The sequence below is a fragment of the Anabas testudineus genome, chromosome 4 (genome assembly GCF_900324465.2).
Source record: "Anabas testudineus chromosome 4, fAnaTes1.2, whole genome shotgun sequence".
In the NCBI taxonomy this organism is placed as follows: Eukaryota; Metazoa; Chordata; class Actinopteri; order Anabantiformes; family Anabantidae; genus Anabas; species Anabas testudineus.
In genome coordinates this window covers 20,104,690-20,129,545 of record NC_046613.1, presented here as the reverse complement: position 1 = coordinate 20,129,545, position 24,856 = coordinate 20,104,690, and the positions used below count along the sequence as shown (strand labels likewise).

The 24,856-nt window shown below is 40.5% G+C and overlaps 1 protein-coding gene across 7 annotated transcripts in view; it reads left to right on the top strand.

The window, feature by feature from the left end:
• lrp8 (low density lipoprotein receptor-related protein 8, apolipoprotein e receptor) overlaps positions 1–24,856 on the top strand; it is a 142,921-nt gene that overhangs the window by 98,744 nt on the left and 19,321 nt on the right. For all 7 annotated transcript variants that reach the window (XM_026345056.1, XM_026345055.1, XM_026345052.1 and 4 more), the window contains 9 exons: positions 5,826–6,200; positions 8,964–9,086; positions 10,757–10,879; positions 13,131–13,250; positions 13,623–13,748; positions 19,600–19,771; positions 21,780–22,004; positions 22,642–22,760; positions 24,140–24,279. In XM_026345056.1, coding sequence (XP_026200841.1) covers positions 5,826–6,200; positions 8,964–9,086; positions 10,757–10,879; positions 13,131–13,250; positions 13,623–13,748; positions 19,600–19,771; positions 21,780–22,004; positions 22,642–22,760; positions 24,140–24,279 — 1,523 coding nt within the window. The remainder of the gene's footprint in view (positions 1–5,825; positions 6,201–8,963; positions 9,087–10,756; positions 10,880–13,130; positions 13,251–13,622; positions 13,749–19,599; positions 19,772–21,779; positions 22,005–22,641; positions 22,761–24,139; positions 24,280–24,856) is intronic.

Below are 24,856 nucleotides of genomic sequence, written 5' to 3'. Positions count from 1 at the left end.
CCTATCGGTCGGGGCCGGTATGACTTGCGTCAGTTTAGCACAGCAGTTAAGCATCAGACTTTTTAAATGGCGAGCTCAGGTTCGTATCCCACTAACTAATGACATCATTATATATTTATTATTTAATACATTAATTAAACCCTACATTTAGACTTAACAATAATTAAACAAACTTACCGTTTTTTACAAAGTCAGCGTTGCACAGCATGGACCAGTCTCGTTAGACTCCACCAGACGGCTGCTTCTATGTCAGACGCTTGAACAGAACTGAGCTCCGATTTTTTGAAGCTTTGACCAAACTTGCAACTTTTATGGACTGGTGAAATTTTGGCGGGCGTAACGCTTGATGCAAATGTGTGTGTGTGTGTGTGTGGCACCGTTCTCACGGATTACCAGACAATCTTGAACTTCTAAGTTATTCCTTTGTATATTATCCCTGTCTTAGACGGGTCTGACGGATGTCTGAAAGTCAATAAAAGGTCATCTAGACGTAGTGAAAGGTCATCTAGACGCCATTACAATGACATCATTATACCCTTATTGGAAAGGGGGGGGGGGGGTCCGTGGGAAAGTAAGTTCACAGTGACCTTTGACCTTAAGATCATCAATCATAATTAAACAATAGATCCTGACAGGAAGTGGTCAGGAGCATCTCTTATGTAATGAAGTACAAAGTAAGTCAAGTCTTGTGTTGTATGTCTATCTTTATATATATATATATATATATATATATATATATATATATATCTTTCAACCAAAACAGATGACTGACACGTTTGATTCCCACCAATGCTCCACAGATACTGTCAGCACTGTGCCTGGTAAACCCCATTTGGCCAGGCTGTTGGAAGGTGAATTTATTCTGAAGCTGCCTTCTGTTTGTCAGTCAGTGATAAATCTATTTTGAATTTCATCTTTCCTCTCTGTGTCTTTTCCATTAGGAAAAGAGGATCACTTTTATGTCACAGCAAGTTGAAGAGCTGAGGGCTTAGGGCCTGTCTGTCTGGTGGTCTTGTATCTGTGTGTGTATGTGCGCATGCATGTGTTCATGCTGCTATTCTCCCGCTCTGATGCTTCAAAGGTCTAATGTTGGCAAAGCACTGATAAACACTTTGTGAGAGCCCTGGAGAGAGAGTACATGTCAAGTTGTCCATCGGCCTTCACACACAGACGTACACACACACACTTGGGGCCCTCTGGCCCTTCTGCCAAATGCGTTGCATCAAAAGTACAATGTAGAAGTGCCTCTCTTTCTCCAGAACTATTCCTCAGTGTTAAGACCTCAGCTGCAGGAAGTGGTAGGTTAATATTTCTAGACCAGAGCAACACACAACTATCTTTTTACAATTGAGATGCCAGTGCCTCTAGCTGTCTTCTTCCTTTGATGGTTTGCTGCTTAAATGATAGGAAGGGTAATGGTGCCTGATACATAACAAATGCTACATTAGCTAACGGCCCTAAAAACACTGATTCAATGCATGCAGATGGAGTGAGTGAGTGTGGAGTACAAGGAAATTATGCAAAATTTGCTATTCCTTTTAAGTCAGACTTTTACTTTATGTGCCTGGTGTACTGAGTTTCAGTTTGACTTTAATGCCATGAGAAAAATGTGTTCATTGGCACTAAAACAGCTGTTGTCTGTTATTGTACACTGATATTACCTTAGCCGTACTTGAAGGTGAATGGGGTTAAATGAATCTGCCATCATTATTGAGACCTGGACAGAGAGTTTACTTGGTGTTTAGTGAACAGCACCATTTGATTCAGTTTGTCAGTTGTCACCATGCACGAGAATCACTGCCTTCAAGACCACAACTAATAATTAGTTCAAATAGTCTGTATATACCGTATGATAAGTTGCCATTGTTCTTCTTCTGCAGTACATCTTTGTATTTGATAACACAGGAGTATTTATGTTGAAGATGACATTTGTGCTTTTAATATAAAATAAAGATCAGTGACAGGTCATGTAACAACACCAGTCTCAAATTTCCTTCAAACCAGCAGAACTACTAAAAACTCCACATCCCTGTGAAATAATTTTGGGCAATTTATCTTTTGCAGAAAAGCTCATCTTAGTAATGATCATGTTGTTTGCTCCCTCTTCATAAAGATAACAGGGAATACAGCATTTATAATAAACAGTGGAAAATACAATGCTCAACAATCATGGGAGAAATCTGTTGTTCTTAATTCTGAGTAAAATAAATTATATTTCATAGTTTATTCAGAATTATAGTAGTTACTATAACACTCCTCTAGTACTATTCACACTAAAGTGTAGAATATGGTTTGGGTTAATATATTATTGAAGAATTGGGCAGAAAATTCTCTGTTGTTGTGGAATTTTTTACATTTCTCTCCTGTCAACCCTCGTGAATATATATGGAGATTTATTTTAATTACTCTGTACATCACAGGACAAGACATGCTTGACTCAACAGAGGTTCTTTTATTAGTGCTTTAATGTGATAGATAGGCGTACATATCGACATCCCATAGAGTACATGTAGATGTTGCTGGTCTTCTGTACAGCCCATTAAGCCTTCCCTCCATTAAAAGGCTTTCAGGTGTTGCTGTCTGTATTTAGCTGATTGGTTCTTTGCTTCTTGGTTAAATGAAGCATTTCACGCAGTGTTGTGAAGTAAATGTCTTATTTCCCTGTCCTGTGGTGTTGGAGCTCATCTGTGATATTCAGCTTGTTTTCCTAAGAGCACCTGGTTTGTAGACTTGTGTGTGTGTGTGGGTGTGTGTGTGCGTGTGTGTGTGCGTGTGTGCGTGTGTGCGTGTGTGTGTGTGTGTGTGCATATATGCCGGTGACGGTGTGTGTATGCTTGTGCACACATGTACATGTTCCCACAGCATGGCTCAGCGGCTGATATGTTAGACCAGAGCCTGATTGGATTCCACGCTCAAAAAACATTAAACCTAGTGACTCAAAGAGAAGGGTTGAAGTCAGGTATGTGTGTGTTTCTGGGTGTAAGCAGGTGTGTGTGTGTGTGTGTCTGAGAATGGTTGTGTGGACTTATTTTAGTTCAAAACCACTGTTTTAAGGCCATTTGGCTGCTTCAATATAAGCATTAAGACTCGTTTTTAGGAAAGGTTAGGGGAAAGGTTTGGGTTAGATTTTTACAGTAGTTGTAATAGTTAAGTTAAGGTACTTTAGAATGCATCATCCCCACAGCTACAGAAAGTCCAACATGCTTGTGTGTCTGTGTTTATGCTGTTAAGAGCGTTCAATTGTCCTTCAGATCAAAGTCAATGAGCTGTGGCCTATCTCTCCCTCCATCTATTAGCTGTCCCGTGGTGGTTCTGGGGATAGATGGATAGAAAGCTTTGACGCAAAGTTGAACACAATCACCTGCAGGTGGGAAGGTTACTGTCAAGATGTAATCAGTTACAGATTACTGATTACCTATTTTAATCCGTTGAATGGATGCGTTTAATTAAAATTCAAGGGTCTGCCTACAAACGTGGGATTTTTTAGCAAGACTTGTTTGTTAAAGCTTTTTTCTACTTAGTCATGTTGAGGGTGTAAAATAGTTTGTATTTGTTGAATTAATTATTGCAGCATGTGGTTTGCAACTATCACATTTGTTGACGCTAATCCCACCCTCACATCTCTCAGCTTGAAATGAACTTTTCAATTAAATTTCCTAATTGGCTTATTTACTAAAAACACTGTTAGACATGTGACAACTCTTCAGAAAAGTTGAGACATGTCACACTAGAGGCTGTTATAATATAATAAAATAAAATTTTTGTCTGACTAAAATACAGGTCTATCACACAGCATGTTTTTTTTTTACAGACTTGAGGCAAAAGTCAAACCAACAGATCTGCACTCTGCATGAAGGAACACAAAGGATCAATCTGAACCAGCTGTCAAAACATTAAGTAATTTGGTATATTGCTGCTCAGTCTGTCTATATCAATCAGATTTCTGTGTTCTGGGATCGGTGTGACAAAAACAAACGGCTCTAGTTGGTAAAAAAAACCCTGAAGTAGATGAAAAGATTCCTTCCCAAATCTCCTGTTAGACGTGGAGGCGGTTGTGGAAGAATGTGTTTAATATAACCTGTGCATTTTATGAGTTTCACGCTAAGTCTAAAGTTGTTTTTATCCACGAGACACTAATTCGATGAACCAAAAGCCACCTGCTTGTACAGGAAATAAAGCCATTGAGAGCAAACTGTCTCTCTCTTGTAGCTCGGTATCCCGACGGGAACCATACTAACAAGCTTCTTATCACAGCTTTGCTGTTTGTAGCCAACACACCTGGTTAACTGAGCTCTCTGCTTTAATGAAAAGCTCTTTAAAGCATGAAAAAATGGTGTTTGACTAGCAATACACAGTCACTCTCTGGAATGATGCAAAGTGTGTCGGTAATTTTCATAAGCAAAACACTTCTTGCTGCTGTACAGAAAGTTTTCTTTTTTACATAATCACTTTATAACTTTGCCCAAGTGTTTGTTTGCACACCTCACATGACCTCCAAAGCACCTGAGCTGCTGTAGGGATGCTGCTGATGTTGTTTATGTGTTCATGTTAATTAAATTACTTAGATCAGAGTGGGGATGATTAGCATGCTAGCAGTAATAGCTAGCAGCAAATCCAATAGCCTATTATCATAATGAGTCCCTTTGGCGCCGTGTGTGGGTAGGTAAAAGAAACGGTTATGTCGGTCGCCCAGAGATGAGAGTTACATCAAAGGACAAGTCTGTTTTGTTTTGTTTTTTTATCTGTTTTTTAGCGAAATACATGATTCAAATTGATTTGTCCAACCGTGCTTGAATTAGATAATTTCACTGCTGGGATTTGGTGAAGACGATACGCAAGCATAGGCAGCAAAACATAAACACACACACACACACACACACACCGCTGAAACATTATTTATCATTGCTTTTGTGGGAGGTTACTGTGAACGATAAACTCCATCACAAACATGCACGTCAATGCACACACAGGTATTTCTGTACAAATATTCGCTCACACTAATACGCACAAGCGCTCCTGGCAGGGGGGCCCTGCACTGCGGCAGGCGCTGGCAGCTGTGTCCCTGCTCTGCTCATTATACACCTGTTTCCACACACCGGACTTCTGCTGCACATATGCTCTGGATCTCGCGCTAAATATGGTCTGCATCATGTTTATCTCACGTGTTTTAGTGTCATAGTTGATAGGTTTTGTTTGGGGTTGACATGTTTTGGTTGCAGTTGAGATGTTTAATTTAGTTTTGAATAATTAATGAAAGGTGCTTTTCTCATGAGCTTAGTATGCCTGTTGTCTCTTTACCTCTTCCTAATTTACAAGCCACTGCACATGCAGTTTGGTTTCTCCACGTGCTCTGTCTTACTTCCAAGCAGGTTTTAAAGCGGTGCCACTCAGTCAGCAGTTTGACTTGAGATCAAACTCTTTCTTTTTAATCTCATGAAGAGCAGAAGAAAGCAAAGGGAGAAGATCTGGAATTGTCTCCTGCTAATTAACGTCTTTCATTTGATCTCCAGAGAAGTAGAGACAGATCACTGCATATATTCCTTCTCCCCTATTGAATTTAAATACATGCAGTGATACGTTACCTATATCTGTCCTCTAACTTACATTTTCTCTCAGTCTACTCCCACATGCACTAAAGTTCTCTTCTACAAAGAATTGAGGTGAATGTTATTTAATAGCTGACTCATTAAACTGACTACATTTACAAAAGATGTTCTAAAATTCTAATAATAATGTGATTTATATAGGAGATATATTAGTATAAATGTAATATATACTGTAGAGTAATGATTTTAAATCCACTTTTTATCATCTGTTCCCTGCAGATGCCAAGGCCTGCCCCTCTAAAGATTTCCAGTGTCGTAACGGAAAGTGTGTGGCACCAATATTTGTGTGCGATGGCGATGACGACTGTGGGGATGCCAGCGATGAGGAGAAATGCTCAGCTCCCACCTGTGGCCAGCATGAGTTCCGCTGCAATGACTCTGAGTGTATCCCTGCCCTGTGGAGCTGCGACGGTGACCCCGACTGCAAGGACAAGTCAGATGAGTCCATGGAGCGCTGTAGCCGGAGGACGGAGCCCCAAAAACCTCGCTGTGCCGTGGGCGAGTTCCAGTGTGGGAGCGGGGAGTGTGTCCACGTGAACTGGAAGTGTGATGGAGACGCAGACTGCAAAGATAAATCTGACGAAGCAAACTGTCGTAAGTCAACTGTGAATACTGGACATTGTATTTGTGTGGGTGGATTAATCATTAATTAAGCATGTAAATGAGTGTGTAACTAAATGGATATCTAAAGGATAATGCTGCTGTCATTTGAATTATCATCAAGAGACCACAGCCACGGCATGAAACAGCATTTTAACAGTTCCACAGAACTCATGTTTGCACAAAACCCTTAAAGGAGTCGTACTATTTACAGATTCCTAATTTATTTTTATCTTTTGTAGTGTTCTTTGTAGTCCTCGTTAGGACAGTCAGTTCACTGCTAATTTGTGGGGATTCTTTTCATAATAATTTTAATGTAGCAGCTTTATGGAAAACCAAATAATGTGTTGCGGTGCAACGGCCATGTGAGTCTTAACCTCTGCTAAAGGACTAAAGGCTGACACGCCACACATTTTGAACAAAGACTACATGACCGATCTCGTGCCACCAGAGGATTAAAGAACAATGCTAACTTTTTCATGATGATCCATACAGTGTGTTGCCATGCAACCATGTGATCTGTAGATGCAGAAGGACAACCTCTGAGTGTGTGCTCGAGCGTATGTGTTTGTTGTGCAAGTCGTAATGTGCGCGCATGTGTGGGAGGTTAAGGTCCTTCATCGAGCGAGACCCCCATCTGGTCTCCTCTTCACACTCCCACACACCACTCAGCGAGATGACAGCAGCCACACGCGTGTGACATGATACAAGCACACTGTGCCGACTCACACGGCTTCACAGGATTTAACAGACTCGAGTATATATGGAGGACGTACCTGCGATTACATATATTATAACAGACTTTCATGCACGTGAAATGCTGAAGCTGCAATAATCACACAGGTTTAGTGCAATTTTTAAATACACTGTCAAGGTTTAACAACTTTAACAGTCAAAGTGACAGAAACAAAACTGGTTAAAAAGTATAAAAATTTACATTGAGCATGTCTTGCTGAAGGGCACTTCAACGTGTGATTAGGAGGAAGCAAGAATTCACCAACTAAGTCACAGCTCGTCCAAATTAGCAGCACAGATGCAGCATAAAGACAAAAATCAGACACTGAAACTGTCATGATAAAAATCTGTGTTCTTACTTCTTTGTCTTTTCTGGAAGAGTAAAAGTAGACTTTCTTGTTTCTGTGATGTGGATTTGCACACCGCTGTACCTGAAAATAACTTTAGTCACTTTGATTTGTGTCCTAAGTATGTACATTTTACTCTTTAGCTATTTAAAGTTAAACAAATATTCAAGCTTATTAGCCTCACTACCAAACTTCGATTTCATTTGTTAATAGTAGCATAAAAGAGCAAACAAATCAAGTAACATGATTGCATAGCGATTACTGTCGAGACGACATCAAGTGAAGTGGTCTCGTCTACATGTGGCAGTGTAATCCTCTGTCTCAGTAACCTTATTTATTATAGATAGGATGAGACATGAGCTGCATGTAATATATGTTTTTGATTAGGTTTGTGTGTACATGCTCATCAGTGTGAATAAAAGTGGGCGGTTTAATGCTTGTGTTAAAAAAGTCTGTGTAATGTAAATGAGACAGATGCTTTGGGAAGAGAAGCATTTCGTTGGAAATGAGAAATGTGAGAATCATTGCATGTCTGCAGTTTGTTCTCTCCTCCTCCTCTATTTAAGCTATCAGGTTCTGCCCATTCCCACAAACCTGTCCCCTGGTTATTATCTCCCATCTTATTTGAAACATCTGTCTCAATAATCTTGGGTTATTTCGCAGACATTCTGTGACGAGTGACTGTGAAAAGTGCAACAGGAGGTTAATGTAAATGAAAAATGGTCAAATCGTATTTCTCGTCGGGTCTCTCCTTTCTCTCCTGCCAGCATTTCTGCAGATGGCAATCCATTATTATTACTATTCATCCTGGGGATTTATCATAATTAGCTGAGCTCTGATCCCAATCATTTGGCTGAAAGAATCAGCACATTTTGTGATGGCACAGGATTAGGTCTTCCACACTTTGCTGATTTTAGCATTAACATGTGTTTGTCTTTATTTTTTATTTGAGCATTAGAAGACTGAGTCAGCTTCTCTGTGCGTTCATGTAAATGAGCACACATCCTTCTCTGCACATGCATTTAGGCCTCCGCTGACCTACAGTTTGTGTGTAAATTTGCCGATGGGTGCCCGCTTGGTGCTAAACAGCATGTGTGGCTGTGTTTTATTCCATATTTCCTGATACAGTGATTGTGTGCCACACATTTTCATGGCTTCCACAGCCATCGATCATGTCTGCTTTCATTCCCTTGGCGGAGCCAGTCCAAAACACAACACATGAATAATTAAACAGCCAGTTAAAAAGACGAATGAGTTAAATAAGCCTGCCCTCTGCAGATAGAGCATGCACAAACAAATGCCTGTACACACTTGCACATACACACATACTCAATAGGTCACTGCGTATGGGTTTTCCTCAGACAGTGAATGAATACCTGCCTGGTTTTCATTTATATCCAGGCTTTTTCTGTGCTGGTAAGAGTTGTGTATGACAGATTACTGTTGGATTGGAATGCACTCCAAGTTGGCCTGATAGCTGAAACAAAACACATACTACACTTACAGTAAAGGAAGAGAAATAATGGCCTGAATGTGACCATGTCTGCTTCTGAAATTGTTTTCTACTTGTGTTATGAGCCTCTAGCTTTGTATCTGAATAAATTATAATTTTAGTGCAATGATCATTTTAAAACTCACCTAATTCTAATGCATGTGTGTGGTTTGTGTCCCTCAGCCCTGCTTATATGTCAGCCCGATGAGTTCCAGTGCGGAGATGGATCCTGTATTCATGGCACCAAACAGTGTAATAAAGTGCATGACTGTCCTGATTACAGTGATGAGGCTGGCTGTGTCAATGGTAAGTGTCACATTAGTACAGGAAGGAAGGAAGCCATGCAACATGCAGGGAAGTTTCTTAATATCAGCAGTCCAGTACTCCATTGTGTCTCTTTCTACTCAGATAGTGTAGATAGTGAAACATGGCTTTCTGTCTTACAGATATAATCTCTGTTTGCAAATCATTAGCTTGTGCTACTTGATTTACTGTAAAAATGTGTCCAATATCAACATTAACACTAAAAGCAAGATTAACAGAGGAATGTTATAGCGGGCAGCACAGATGGCTGCATTTGGCTGCACTTGTGATTCTCCCCCAGGAGAAACGGATTATAAAAAGTATATTTTGAACTGCTAAAGTAACAAAGACAAAGAGAAATGTGACGGTAGGACACCACAATAGCCAAGTATTTAAAGTCTCAGCAGCAGATTTTCTCTTAATTTGGTCTTTGTTCTTGGCAATGTACAAATGGGAAGTTGTGAAATTCACCAGTTTTCCTGTAGTTTTCCTAACATACATCCTAGTATGTAGGTAATGTAACAAACTGAAAGCCTAAATTAATGTTTTGTTCACTAAATGATCATCATAGGTTACTAATTTACTGAGTTGCATCTCCTCTTGTTGCATTGGTATTTTACAGGAAGTCGAACACCTGACACTAGTGTAATATTGCCTACTGTAAGCTGGAGTTCTATCTAATATCTGTGTGATTAAAGTCACTTTTACTGCATCATATAGCCCAAGCTATTATACACAGAGCGCTTTGCCTTAAAAAGATGTTCGTGTCTAACTTTCATGAAGCTTGAACCATTGCTTCTTTATTTCTGTCACGGTTGAGCGCTGCTCTGAGGACACACATACTACTAACATTTACTTATGTTGTGATCAAATCTCACGGATGCACAGCTGCTTATGAACAGGTGTCGCTAATCAGACAAGTGATTTACGACAAGTCTGTGCAGTTTAGAAAGTTTAGTGAATGTGACGCGGAGCACTCATACAAACCAGACTTATGCTGAAACATGGGAGAATTTAAGGACAAGAATACGACAGCGTTCTTGAAACTTAACCAGACTGCACATGGCATACAGAATCGCACAACTTTATATCAGTGAAGATATATTATTGCTATATGCTATAATAGAGACTGAACATAACCTCTGCTAAAGCAAGTGCACCCTCTTCTAACGTACTAAAATTTTTATTGCTTTCAGGGGAGCTGGAGTCTTTTTCAGGGGAGCTCAGCTGTCCTGGGCTCTCCTGTAGTTCAAACCCTGCCATGCATAAATTTACCACCCTTTAATTTATTTATTTTCCATCTTTCTGTGCTCACCTATATGGTGAGTGTTACATTACATATCACATTCAAGGATTTTTGCATTGCCTAGCATGCCTGTCATCTGGAGTTTACACATTAACATCTGAAAAGCTCAAGGTCTTCATCGGACGGCAGTGATCTTGAAGCCAGTGTCCTGAAGTGCAGCTGGGAACCTGAATAGATTTTTTTTTTTTTTTTTAGTCATTGCAGTTTCCAAAAAGCCTCAGCTGTGTATTGAGCAGCTGTGTCTGTGTAGTTTAACCACAAACTCTGGCTTATATTAAACATCATGCACACATACTGCGAGATTTTTTAAATCGGCTACTAAACAAATGTCAAATCTTTGTGTTTCTATATTGTGTGTTCACCACAGTTACAAAGTGCGATGGCCCCAAAAAATTCCGTTGCAAGAATGGGGAGTGCATTGACAGCAGCAAGGTGTGCGACAATGTGAAAGATTGCAAGGACTGGTCTGACGAACCTACGAAGGAGTGTGGTAAGGACATTTTTCTCTGTTTCTCTTAACACACAAACACATCCACATATCCAGATCGTCATTAATTCTTTCACCACCACAGGCATACATGTTAATCTTATAGCACTGATGCACATACTCTTTCCCAGGCATCATCAACTATTTCTAATGGGTGGTCACTCGTAGTAAAAGGAGCTTCATTTGATCAAGGAATGGTGAATCAGGACATTTCTCAACTGCCTTGTTATGATCAAAGAGCCAAGTGACTCTACCCTCTAGTGTTATCTTAGCCAGGAAAACGTGACCGGACTGTGTTACCCATAAGGAGCCACACAGATTACCCACCCGGCACAGATAATTACCACTTATTGAGGTTCAGTCACTGGTCTCAAATCACAAGCGATGTAATCTAGCTGCAAACAGAGTGAGGCAGTTTAGAAAAAGATATTTGGTAATAAAATTTGTGAAGTTTGTGTAAGTTGTGTAATTGCAATTGAAATAAGTTGTGTTTTAGCAGTAATTTTCTTTTCTCAAGTGTAACCTTAACAGGTAACATCATTTTGAAATATCCTGTGGCCATATGATTAATGTTAAACATAATGGTTTGTGTGTCTGGTTACAGCTTTTTGATTAGTTAAAACTGTCAAATGATTATTCACAACTTGGTTAATGTTCCTGACCAATGAAAAATGGTTAAAAACTAATTCATACATGACCATTCAAGAGAGGATGAGACACATACACACTAAATGAGTGTGTGAACACTTGAACATTACATTCACTTCACAACATGTAATTGCCAAACACCTCATCCCCCCAAAAACGGGATAATTACAGTAAGATGTTGCTGAAACAGCCTCCGCTCTTTTGGCAAGGCTTTCCACAAAAAATTTGGCACCTGACTGTAGGGATTTTTTCCCATTCAGGCACAAAAACATAGCGAAGCTACGCAGGGACGCTGGGCAACGAAGCCTGGCTCGCAGTGCAGAGCGTGGTTAGTGTTCCAGTTCATATAAAGATGGAGTTGTGTCTGGGCTTTGTGCAGCCCCACAATCAAACTTTGAAGACAGTTTGATTATGAACGTCGCCGGAGTATTGTTAAAAAAGGAAAGTACTTCATATCGTAACTCTGACGGCTCCCCTTAGGAATAAAAACACACAACACTGCTGAATTCTGGCTAATTATATGTTTTCCTCTTTGTTTATAATCCCAAAAACTGTTAGATAGATATAGATTTTAACAGTGTTGTAACGCAAACACTTCTTTTTCCACTGCCATGTCCATGTCATACTTCCAACCATATACAGCTGAAAAGATGATCATCAAGCTTACAAAGAAATTGTATTATAAAGTTCTCAGAGCAGAGTATCAGTGGAGTAAAGTGAGACTGAATGATGAATTTAAAGCAGCATTTATACTTTTAATGGAATCTTATTGTAATGGAAGTACTTACACTGTTAACTGAATATTAAGTTTGTGTACTTCTACCACCTTTAGTTGATGTTGAGTTGTCTTTATCTGATAGAAGACACTGACTCTAAATTTGCCTTAATTCTAGTCCTGCTAATATCTTACTTTTTAAAATTATTTTTCTATTCTTGATGTCTCTCTTTGCGTAACTCTCTCTTCCCTCCTCTCTCTCGCTGTTTCACAGCAGTACCTGTAGCCTTGAAACTTAAATCTTTAATGCAAACCAACAATGAAGTGCTTCAGGAGAGTAGTGAAAAGACAAAAGTATGAATACCAAAAAAAAAAAAAAAACAGAGCGAGGTAGCATGACTGAGCGGAGGTCCAATCTGTTCTGCTTAAAAGAGATGAGGAGGGAGTGGAGAGAATGATGTGAGAGGATGAAGGAGAGCATGTGCATGTGCGACAATAGGCACCTGGTACCTGGCCAAGATCCCTTTTTCGAAAATGGATTGATTCCAAGTGTGTTTGGCAAATTCTGTGCCTGTGGGCTATGAACACGCACCCAGGCAATCCCACATGAATACACTGCACACACATACGCACATATTCCTTATCCCTTATTCTGTCCCTGTTATTTTTTCTTTATTTCTTTTATTGTAATTTGTATAATGTACAGACCCACTTGTCAGGACCACAACAGGACAAAACTCAGCAACCTACTTTATATGTATGTTTTTTTAAAACTTTGTGTCGTATGCAGACTGAATTATTCTGTCCAAAGCCTATATTACAACTCCTTACAACTCTCCTTTCCTCCACCTCCTGTCTCTGTCCTCACTCCTACTGTGCTTCTCTCTGCAGGCCTAAATGAATGTGCAGACAACAACGGTGGCTGCTCCCACATCTGCAGGGACCGGAAAATTGGTTATGAGTGTGACTGTCCCTCTGGCTACAAACTCTTGGACAAAAAGACTTGTGGAGGTAAAGAAGGAAAAACCTTTATTGTTAAAACTACTGCTTTGAAGAACATGAATAATGTCAGTCACAACTTGTCAGGGTCAGACCAGCTAAACCCGGACAATCTTTTGTGTAAAGTAATCACATGTTTCAAACCAAGATCTTATTCGTGTTGTGGAAACTCTCGGTCTGATCATGTAAATAGTAGAAACTTCATTCCACGACTCGCTGTATTCATTTGAAGCATTTGAAAAGATTCTCTTGAGAAAAGTTCTTAACATGCTAGATACTGAATGTATTCATCTACTTTTTGTTGCTGTGCAGCAAACATGACGTGCTGTGTCTCCATAGTTTTGTTTTGATCTTCAAGTCTTTGTGCCATGATTTTCCCCACAGACATAGATGAATGTGAGAATCCAGATGCCTGCAGTCAGATCTGCATCAACTACAAAGGAGATTATAAGTGTGAGTGCTATGAAGGCTACGAGATGGACCCTGCCTCTAAGACCTGCAAGGCCGTGGGTGAGCAATTTATCACACACATATCTATTTGTACAAGACACAAACACTTTGAAATGAGTGTTTTCACTGGCACACATATACTTTAAAGGAATTACACGTCAGGACCCACTCTTACATGCACACCAATTGCTCTCCCATTCCATCACCCCTAACTACAGAGTCACATCCCGCACTATTCTCACACTGTGGGACTCTGTGAAAGGAGAAGCTTGCTTTGTATGCATGCACTGCACAGCAATCTGTTCAAAGATAAATATTTGCCATCTTCCTCTGCAGCCCTCACTAATGAAAAGTCTGCAACCAGCTGCCTCTGCTCTCTCTGGAGTGTCAAGGCAAGGCGGTTGTGCGAGGAGGGGCCTGCCCACTAACTGTAGGGCACAGGCAGGGTCTGTACCCCCTCGTTGGCCAGGGTAAACACGCCGAGCAGTGGTATGAATAAAAATAAAATCTTCCTCAAATCCTCAAAGCTGTGCCAGGCAAGATTGTAACAGAAAAATGCTCAGCCTCAAACTCGTGAGCATATGAATATGCAGCTGTCGTTGCATGTCGTTAGCTCTGTCTTTTGAGAAGCTCCACGTGACTTTTGGGCGCTTTGAATCAGCCCAACCATTCTTCGTCCATTACAGCTGGCTTTACTGATAATGATGCTGTCTGTTAAAACACCTGCAGATAACGCTTCCTGTAGCCATGGACGAATTAGGGCTTCTGATGTGTAGTCTCCTGATGAATCATGCTTTATCTACATTATATAGTTCTATTGGGGAAAATAAGGTTCTGTACTGTCTGTGCCTCGCAACTACCTCTTTACACACACTGCGAATGGAACCTTTAACTGATTGAGTTAGCCAGCAAAGTAACTTTTCTGCAGGAAAAGAGAGAAGAGAGAGTGTTATTAGTGATTACTGCCATCAGTCTTCAGTTGAGACATTATAGGGTGAACTGGTCTGGTAATGAGAGAGCTTAAAGCAGGCCCTCACTCTTAAGCTAAGTGGCATAAAAACCGCCATTGATTGCCTCACGTCGCTCTGTGTGAATCTTTATTACTGTTCAGCAGTGCAAACCGTCCTTGTCAGAGGCTGAGGCAATTATTAGAGGGGAAGGTAGGCAGGCCGAGGAGAAGAGATAGATAGATAGATGGATGCATTGTATGAATATCTCTGCTCATGTATTGCACACCTGCAACTGCACTTTTATAGCCAAAAGAGATAGAATGAGTAGCAGAAATAGAAAATGTGGCGGGATTATTGCTTATATGGAGTTGTTTTGTTTAGTTTAGTTTTTCTTTGTTTGTTTTTTTTTATAGAGGTAAAAATGGAGATAGAACCATAAATACAGCCGACTCTGTGAAGCAGAGGTAATGTGGGCTTAATGAAGTTGCATTTGCCATAAACACATGCACACACACACAGAAAGCCAGTGTACATATACAGTTTAGATTCCCGTCAGATAGACCCACATACAGTTATTTTGAGGAGTCCCGTCAATATCAGCACACAGATACAATTCTCCTGTGACTGATTGTCCAGGAGGGATGTCGCATTCTATGATGAGATGTGACAACGTGCCATGTGCCAGTATCATTTGCACATATTGAAGTTCAGATTGAAAATGCAAGGCTATTATTTGTGCTTCTATCCCAGAGGCAAAAAACAATTTCATCCTCAAGTTAAACACTTATGGAGTAGATACATGTCCATGTATATTTTATTGCATTTCTTCCTTGTTCACTGTTGTTAACATAAGTTGCAGATGGTTTTTGAGAGAATCTTTACTCACAGCTGCATGAAAACCTTTACGCAGTTATTCCCCCCTGATACAGCAAGTGCATCTCAATCTAATCCAAGCAAACGGTTTCTGGCTTTGCAGATTAATTTCAAAATAATATGCAACTGTTATACCAGCCGTGTTAATTAAAAGTAGAGTCCCAGGTTGCCGTCACAATGCATTCCCACTTCAGAGCTGGTATTTGTGTATGTGAACGTGTCTGTATTTGTATTAGGACATGGCAGCGTCCGTTAAGTCCCCGGAAAAAAGCCTTGCTCTACACTAATTGCATTCATTGCTTTTGTGTTTACACCTTTATGGATGTGATGCCACTCACCAAGTTGTCAACTTGAGTTATTGTTTGTGTGTAAGAGAGAGAGAGCGTGAAGGAGTGTGGGAGTTGAGTGTATGAGAAGAACTGAGATAGGTGAGGGGGGGGGGGGGGGGGGGGGAGGGTAACACACACAGAGACAGATTTCCTTGAAAAGTTAAGTCATCTTTTAATATTACCTATAAAGCACAGTTGATAAAAAATTGAATTAGGGTCAAGACCAGCAGTGAGAAAGAGAGGGATGGAAGTATTAAAGCATGTATGAAGGAAATATTATCTTTCATATTTCTACACTGTGAAATTGTATCACTGCAGATGGTTTCTGGAGTTTGGGAGCTCCTATTATCTTGAACCTTAGTTCCACACATTCTTCTCCTCATGCCATAAATGGCTGGCAGACATTGTTTACAACAAAGACCAACAGCAGCCGGTACAAAGGAGAGAGCACCTTTACAGTGGATCAGCTGTCATACTGATTCTTAGTATCGGTAGGAGGGCATCAGGGTCAGATCATCCAAACCTGGACAAGCTTCTTTGTCTTCTGACTCTGCTTTAAAGAGCGGTGAAAGAGTCCAGGATTTCAAAGAGATACCAAGCAGTATTTTTATGGTAACAGTCACTGATCATTAAGGCAATTACTCCTCGCTCACATGACGGTGGGAAAATATTACAGGTACACACACAAACCGGCTGGAAAAAAAAAAAACAGACACACAAAGATGGAACGGAAATGTACAAACTGCCTGTGGACCAAAGTCTGACTTTGTTTAGTTTAGTTTGTTTTTTCCTTTGGTCTTGTTTTCTCCTCCTGTTTCTTGTTCTCTCTCACTCATCTACAGCGTACTGCAGGCTTAACCACAGTGCCAAGAGCAGTTTGTGCCACACTTGACAGTTTGAGCACACACGTTTCAAAATGGGTTTAAAGCTGTGGTCAGATTTCTTCCATTGTCAGAAGATTTTGCCACGGGACTAAAGATGTTGCGGAACACTGTCAAACCTCATCTCAGAAGTGGTTCCTGCAGTTTTAGGCATTTAGCGGACTACCCCATAGCATTGTATTCTGCCTGTCTGCAGGAATATTGGTAATAATAATGAAAATTTCTACATGGTCACAAGTTTAAAATGCAGATGCACAAAATCATTCCCATTTTTACATTTTATGAGAAGAAAACTGTTTCTCATGGCCGTCCACCTCAGAAATAATAAGGTGTTCTGTAACTTGAGGATGACTTTTTGACATTTTACAAATATTGAAGTTTACTTCTTTCTCCCACTGCAGTATTTGCTCATCATTATATGCTGTGTTATGATCTGTTTGTCTTAACGAGTGATATAGACATGTGTGTCTCTCTGATATAACATCTTCCTAATAACCCTCCACCAGCACTTTCCCTCTTGCTGCAGTGAAACTTCTCCATCACCCTGCAGAATTTCACTTTTTCTTTCTGACCTTTTGTCTGTACGTTGGGTTGTTCCTCTTCCTTTTATATTTCCACAACATAAACATCTGCTTCAGCCTGAACCAAATCAATGCTTCTGTAGTGCCCGACAGCATTTCCCCAGACCGTATTTATCTTTTCACCACGTTATCTTAATTGGCTAACGGAGCAGACCAGCTCTCAAATGGCAGTACTGATTAAAATATATCTATGGAACCCTGCTCTTGTTAAGAAAGCTGACTGTTGCTCTGCTGGGATCTATTGAGGACAGAAACGGTCTTATTGAGATTTTTTGATGACATCTCTAATGCCTTGGCCTGAAAAAAACAGTGACTCGTCTTTTTTTGCCTTGAAGATGACATATTGCTGCGATGCAGCAGTGATGAGGAATAAGACGTGTTGTATTGAAAAGTGAGTCAGGGGACTGATGAACAAGAAAGATTTATCCCCAACCTTATAAAACACATCTAAATTTCTTTTTTCTTTCTGTCGTTCTCATTTTCTTCACTCTCTTTCAAACCACCTGATGCTCTTTCCCCTGCTGTCACTTGATCTGTTGATGTCTTTCTTTCTTTCTTCCTCCCTTAATTATATCCTCTTACTCTTCATTTCTCCGTGACTTCACTTGCACCCATCATGTTTGCCAGTGTCTTGCTTCATTCTACTCTCTCTCAGCAGGTGAAATTGATGGTTACAGACCCAGCAGTCAGTGGAAAATGATTGGATCCAAACAGCAGTAGAAATGTAATATTTTCTCCCTGTGCAGTAGCCCGTAGTAAACCGGGGCTGAGGAAACCTATTGAGGCTTGGTTGGCTCTGTGTTGCAGTATGAGTTTGTGTGCGTGCGTGCCTGTTGTCCAACTTCTCTCCTCTTTAAATGCTTTTCTTGGTATTTCTGCTTTATTGGACAGTGGGTAGTGAAGAGTGACATGACAAATAGGAGGGAGAAGTGAAGATGTACAGGACAGGACAGGGGCTCTGTGGGAAAGAGAGCAAAAGATAAAGATGGAGAAGTAAACAGGCAGACATGCAGGCAGACAGAAATCCAGGACAAAACAAATTGCTGTGGAATCACTCAAAAAATGATTTCTCCGTGTGTGAGTTTAGGTGTGAGGTGAAAATATTTGGGTATATGTAGGCATGCACACAGACATGGGCATTTGTGTCTGAAGATAAAGTTGACCTTGTCGTCTGCACGAGAATTATTCAAATGCTTAATTCATGTTCACCTTCAGCCTGCTGAAAAAAGTACCCCAGGTAACTGATGTGCCAGCACAGCACCTCTGTGCACCTGAGGAGAAGAACCCAGAAACACACTTTTAACACGGTCTTGTACTAAAAATAGGAGAATGTGTCATGTCTAGCTGTTGGGCTATTTTATTCACAAGAACAGTGTGCTTTGTTACTGTAATCAGTAGGAGGACACACACATTCAAGTACATTGCTTTTCAAACAGTCCATTTTAAGGCTTGTGGCTTTTGAACCACTTCACATAGTTTTACTTTCCTGCAGGATGTACTGTAATTGAATGAACTTACATTATGTTGCTTCATGGCATTAAAAATCAACCCTCCACACTATCCATGGCACTTTTATAGCCAACAGTCTGTATAGGTTGTTATGATTATAAGGGAGAGGCAAATGGAGAGGAGCAAACTGATGGATTTGCAGCCTTTAGCAGTGCAAATGGACCAACATTTTGACACTGTGTGTCCTCATCGGTGTCAGAATCGACAAGGACATAAGGCAAAGTATATATAGACAACCTAAAATTGATGTAGGGTTGTCATTGGATAGTTGGACGTCAGTGTTAGGGGTCAGGGTAGTGGATCAAAGGGAGTTGACAGTTTCGGTGTCATGGCACTTTTTTATATTATATTACATGTTATTAAAATAATACTGCATGACAAGGTGAAGCCAGTTTTCAGGTATTGTTCGCATGTAAAGATAATGTGACCTTGTCTTCCTTTGGCTCATTAAACATTCTCTTAGATGCACCTTTCAAATGCAGGTTTGACATTTGTACAATTTATGTGTCATTGTCAAGATCAGCAAAGGTTTCCTTGGGACATGTACTCTGTACTTATGAACACTTTTGACAGAATTGCTAATGGTTCATGTCTCGTAGAGAGTGGGGGATGAGTGAAAAATGTTCTCTTTTGCGGTCACAAAAGGTTAATAGTCATCATGCGTCCCTACCTATCTTCTGGGATTTGTGGCCTCCCCGTCCAGTATTGTCAAGGTCAATAGTAAATATATGGCAGAAAGTGTTATTCACAAAAAGTGCTAATTGTTTCATAACTCATTTCCTGCTCAGGTAAGAGTCCATACTTGATGTTTACCAACCGTCATGAGATCCGTCGTATTGACCTGCTGAAAAGTGAATACACACAAGTGGTTCCCACACTGAAGAACGCCGTGGCCCTGGACGTAGACGTCTCCACCAACAAGATGTTCTGGTGCGATTTGTATCACCAGAAAATATACAGGTATGCACTCTGACACACACCTGCACGTACACACTGTCCAAATTCAGGACACTCTTTCCTGTTTCCCAAGCTTTGCTGTCATTCTGTCTTCGCTCTATCCATCTTGTCTGCCTCAACCTGTCACACCTTCAGGTAGTGAGAGAGACACACCTGGGGGCTGTGTGTGTGTGTGTGTGTGTGTGAGAGAGTGAGAGTGAAAGAGTGGGTGTGTGTGTCAGTCACACCTGGAGGGCTGTGTCATCAGTCTGACAGCAAAGGTGGAGCAGTTTGTCCTTCACACACATACTGTATTTGTGCGCGCACACATACACACACACACAGCAGGCTGGCAGGTAGTGGGAGGAGTCTTCTATCATCCCAGCTGAGCCATATGCTCTCTCTATTTCCTCTGCCTCAATAATCACCACCATTACTCATCTGCATCCACACATTTACACACACACAGACATACTCCCACGCAAACTCAGTGATACACTCAAGGACTTGTGACACAGACAAGACAAATGAACTCATTTGTCATGATGAGCGTTTTGGAAGCTGCAAACACACACATACAGTCACTTGTGACCGGCAACAAGTGAAGTTTTTAAATTGAATTTACTTGAGGTTGTTCTCAGTTAGAGGAAGGTATTTTCCTTCCTTCACCCTTTTAAAAACAAATATTTACTAATAGCTGATGGTCCTCAATACACAGAAATAGCTGTGTATCTAAAAGTGATCCCTTCTTATTTGCTTTCACCGTGACACACAGTGTGGTTTTCCAGGCTAATTCATAGTGATTAGCATGCTATGGGTCGATGACTTGTTAACTTCTCCCCATGATGGAGATGTCTGTTGTAAACAATAATACAGTCAATTAAAGATGCAATCTGCTCTGTGGTCTTACACTCATCTGTCTCTGTTGTCTTCCTCGCTGCAGCCTGCCCTTTATTCATCCCTCCAACCTGTTTTCACAATCTGCATGAATGTTTCTAACTAGAAATAACATAGTGAATCTGTGTATGTACAGTAGTATAATAAGTCTAACATTGACCAAATCACAATGACTTGTACTCGTCACTATAGAATTATAAAAGCTTATCGATTGATGATTTGATTTGGTGAGGTTACTGTTATTGGACAAGGTGTTTAATAGATGTTGTAGCACAGAAGGGAAATCACATATTGTTGAAGTATGGTCTTGAATGTGTGTCTCTTTCAACTTTTATCACAGCTGCTGTGATCTTCTTTCTAAATAGATCACTGTTGTTCAGTGACATGATTTAATCCACATCCATTTTGCTCCCCTGAGTGAGGGACAGGTGTTAGTTTCATGTTATAAACTCTGGGACATGGAAGAGGAGCCTTGTTTTATCTATCACAGGACAGAACCCCCTAGATGAAGATGTTTGGAGTGACAGTCATGAAGTAAAACAGCCAATTAACAACACATTCTAGTACCTGACTCATTCATCACTACCTGGTCTCCTCCTTTAGTTAAGCTGCTCCTCCCATCCATGTTTCTGTTCTTCAGTGCTGTTTGCTAACGTGCAGTGATGCGGTGTTAACAGGGACTTTAAACAGTGCTGTCTTGTATAATGTTGTTTTATAGCTCTTGTATAGTGTAGAAAATAATGTGCTATGTCGAAATATATCAATAGTGATGGAGTTGAGGCAGGAAGGAGAAAGAGAACGACACACCTGGGAACAGGGGAATGAACAGAAAGCAAATGGGAAGAAAGTGGAAAATGAAAGATTGAAAAGATTGGACAGGGGAGGGAGGATAAACAAAGGGGTAGTTTGTTTTGTAAGTTACTGATAGAGATGGGATCATTCTCCCTTGTAGGTGCTGTTTGGTGTGAAGACTGAGGTTGTTACGGACGTGTCAGACTGACATGGTATTATTTAAATAAAGAACACAGAAAAACAACTTCAGTAATAGATAATATTATGCTTGACATTTTCTGCCCGTTCATAAATTTCAAAGCTTCCAGAATGCTAACTGACACACTTCTTTACCACTCAACAGTGCTTACATCAATGAGGCCAGTGACTCATCGCAGCAAGTGACGCTCATCGACTCGCTCCACTCCCCTGAGGGCCTGGCTGTTGACTGGGTCCACAAGAACATCTACTGGACGGACTCGGGCAACAAAAGCATCTCCGTCGCCACAGGAGACGGCAGAAAGAGGAAAGTGCTGATAGCCAGTGACCTGAGCGAGCCGCGAGCCATCGCAGTGGATCCGCACCAAGGGTGAGTGGGAGACGTTTGAACGTGCAAGGATTTTTGGGCGGTGAATGATGGATGCTGGAATGGGAAGAATGAGAGAGCAGGATAGTAACCAAACAAGCCTGTGACCCTCCTTATTATGCTCAAATAAAAAATCTGTCTAAGACTAGCCCTCAGATGTTTATTCTAACACCACAATAAAACTATTTGTAGTACTGCACCCATCAGTTAGATTTACGGATACGATGAGACTGTGTTGCTTTCTCTTTGTCTCAGATGTCTTGAGTTTCCCAAAGGACTCTTTTCAAAACTCTACAAAGCCAGACTAGCATGAAATATATGCAAATTAAGCCAAGCTTTCACAGGTTTCTCATGGATACACACATTTAAAAGTGGTCCAAGTTTGCAGTGCCTCCTGTTTAGCACAGTATCTGCTGTGGTTGAATGTATTCTAGGTCTGTTTCAGAAGTGAAACCATTTGATTTTAGAGAGAAAATGAGTTGTATGCAGAGTCAGACATTGTGTTATAGTTCAGCAGATTCCATCAGTTATTAGTTGACTTCCAAAAATCGACTGTGCACATGAAAACTACTATTTACTTTTTCCTTGGGCAACGTCTCTATGAGTAGCTCATATCTAACTCGTCAGTGTATCTTTCCAGGTTTATGTACTGGTCAGACTGGGGAGGTCATGCCAAAATTGAGAAGGCTGGAATGAATGGTGTGGACCGACAAGTCTTGGTTTCTGAACACATTGAGTGGCCCAATGGAATCACCCTCGGTAAGGATCACAGAATAAATATTGCTTTGAAAAGTATTTTAAAGGTTATAATGCTGATATTTCATTTTTTAAGAGATAAAAAATAGACTTGACTAAATTCAACAAAAGAAAAGGGACAACAACACAGCTATAGATTGAAAAACAAAGAGAAAAATAGTGAGAGTTGGGAGAAGAAAACCGTCTAGGGGGCCTGCGACCTCTGAGTAGCTCTTATTGTTATGGCTCAGTTTGTGTCTGGCCCTCATCAATCAAACCAGTGAACACAGGCCTCTGAATTAATAAGCCAGACGCTCAGTGCTGTCGATACTTCTCATCATCCCTTTCAACTCCCTCCACGGCACCAGCCAATTTCTCTCAGCTGCCCTTGCCTGGGGAGAAAGAGAGGCACACAGTTGCCACACTCGAATTGAGGTGTTGCTACATCTGTATGAAAACAAATTATTTCTCGAGTAAGGCGAATAAGAGTTGACCAGAGTTGCACTGCTGCAGGAGAAGTAGTGGATTATTTTCCTCTGGTCATTGATTTCATACAGAGCTGAGAACAGAGCAGCTGATTGTCTAAGTCAGTCTAGATGAAGTAGTGAATGAAGCATATGCTCTGTTTCTCTTTGGCATGATAATGTTAATTAAGTAATGTGACTTAATGCGTGCTTTTAAATAAAACATTTCTTGGACTTTGTACTCATATTGAATGAGACAAGGTTGACCTGAATTTATCTAAGAAAAGCTTTGAAACATAGCTTGTGTTGACCAAGAAAATACCATTTTTCAGCTCAGGTTTGTTTACATGGAAAAGTTTAAAATGTCAACTAGTAACCAGTTATAAATATTAAAACGTGTTTTGCCGTGACTTTGGAAACCAAATGAATGTGGACGGTAAAGACTTAGAGATAAAATGTGGGGGGAAAATTGCAGTTCCTGATTCATGTACACTGTTTTTATCATGTTTACATGCACTTGAAGAGTCATTCTGGGACTGTGTCCTTTGCTGTCAAGTACAATGCAATCTACTTTTTCAATCTAACCACAGTACTACACCGTGGCCCACAGCTAAAGCACTTGGCACCGTCCAGTTTTGGGGATTAATACAAGGAGATAGAATTGTGGGGGGAAAAAAGAAACTTCTAACTAATCAGATTGCTGAAGGGCACATATATATTTCCTTGCAAAGAAGTCAACCCAGCAATTACAATCACATCTGTGTTTTCTAAGCACAAGGCCTCAGCCATCATGTCAAAGAAGATTGATGGTGTAGCTACTGGGCCATTACGTTCATATACTTCTCACGCTAGGCTTTTTTTTTTTTTCTTGGATTGACCTCTCTCTCTCCTTGTTCTTCTTTCCTCTTTGGTTTTGTCCCTTCCCCTCCCTCTTCTTAGATTTGTCCAGCAGGCGTTTGTACTGGGTGGACTCCAAGCTGCACCTGCTGTCCAGTGTGGATCTGAATGGAGACAACCGTAAAGTGTTGCTGTCATCCCATCACCACCTGGGACACCCGTTTGCCCTCACTGTGTTTGAGGTAGGGGAGGGTTGAGATTAAAATCCACTCAAAGAATCGGTCCGGCTAATGGTATTGAAGAGCTGTGTTATCTCATTGTGCTTTTCTAGATCTGCAGTATGGTATATTGAATCATTGCATACATATTTTTGCTAATACATCTTACTTTTAGCAAGAATTGTTCATATTAAGCTTATTTTTGTCCAAATGGAGGACTGATCAATACATGTAATGTGTTCTCAAATGCTACATTGAGGGGTATGTATTGCTGTAAAAAGCACATATTAGTATTTTACTACTAGAGAGTGAGTGATCAGTGTAGTGTGTTAAATTAGGTGATTAATTAAGAAGAAATGAGAGATGGAGATGTTTTGGATTAACCCAGCGAAGCAAATATCTTTTAAAGCGCTGTTAAATTTTGTGTCACTGCACAGTTCAGCAATGGATGAAACTGATTTGGGTGTATTTATTCAATTGAGCCAGTCTGTTAGGGCACATCATGAATAGATGGTGTAGAAGGTGGAAATAAGAACCAGAATAGAGCAGAGAGAGGTGAAATGGGATGAGTAGGAAGAGCTTTTTCCATTCCTCTCTTTAC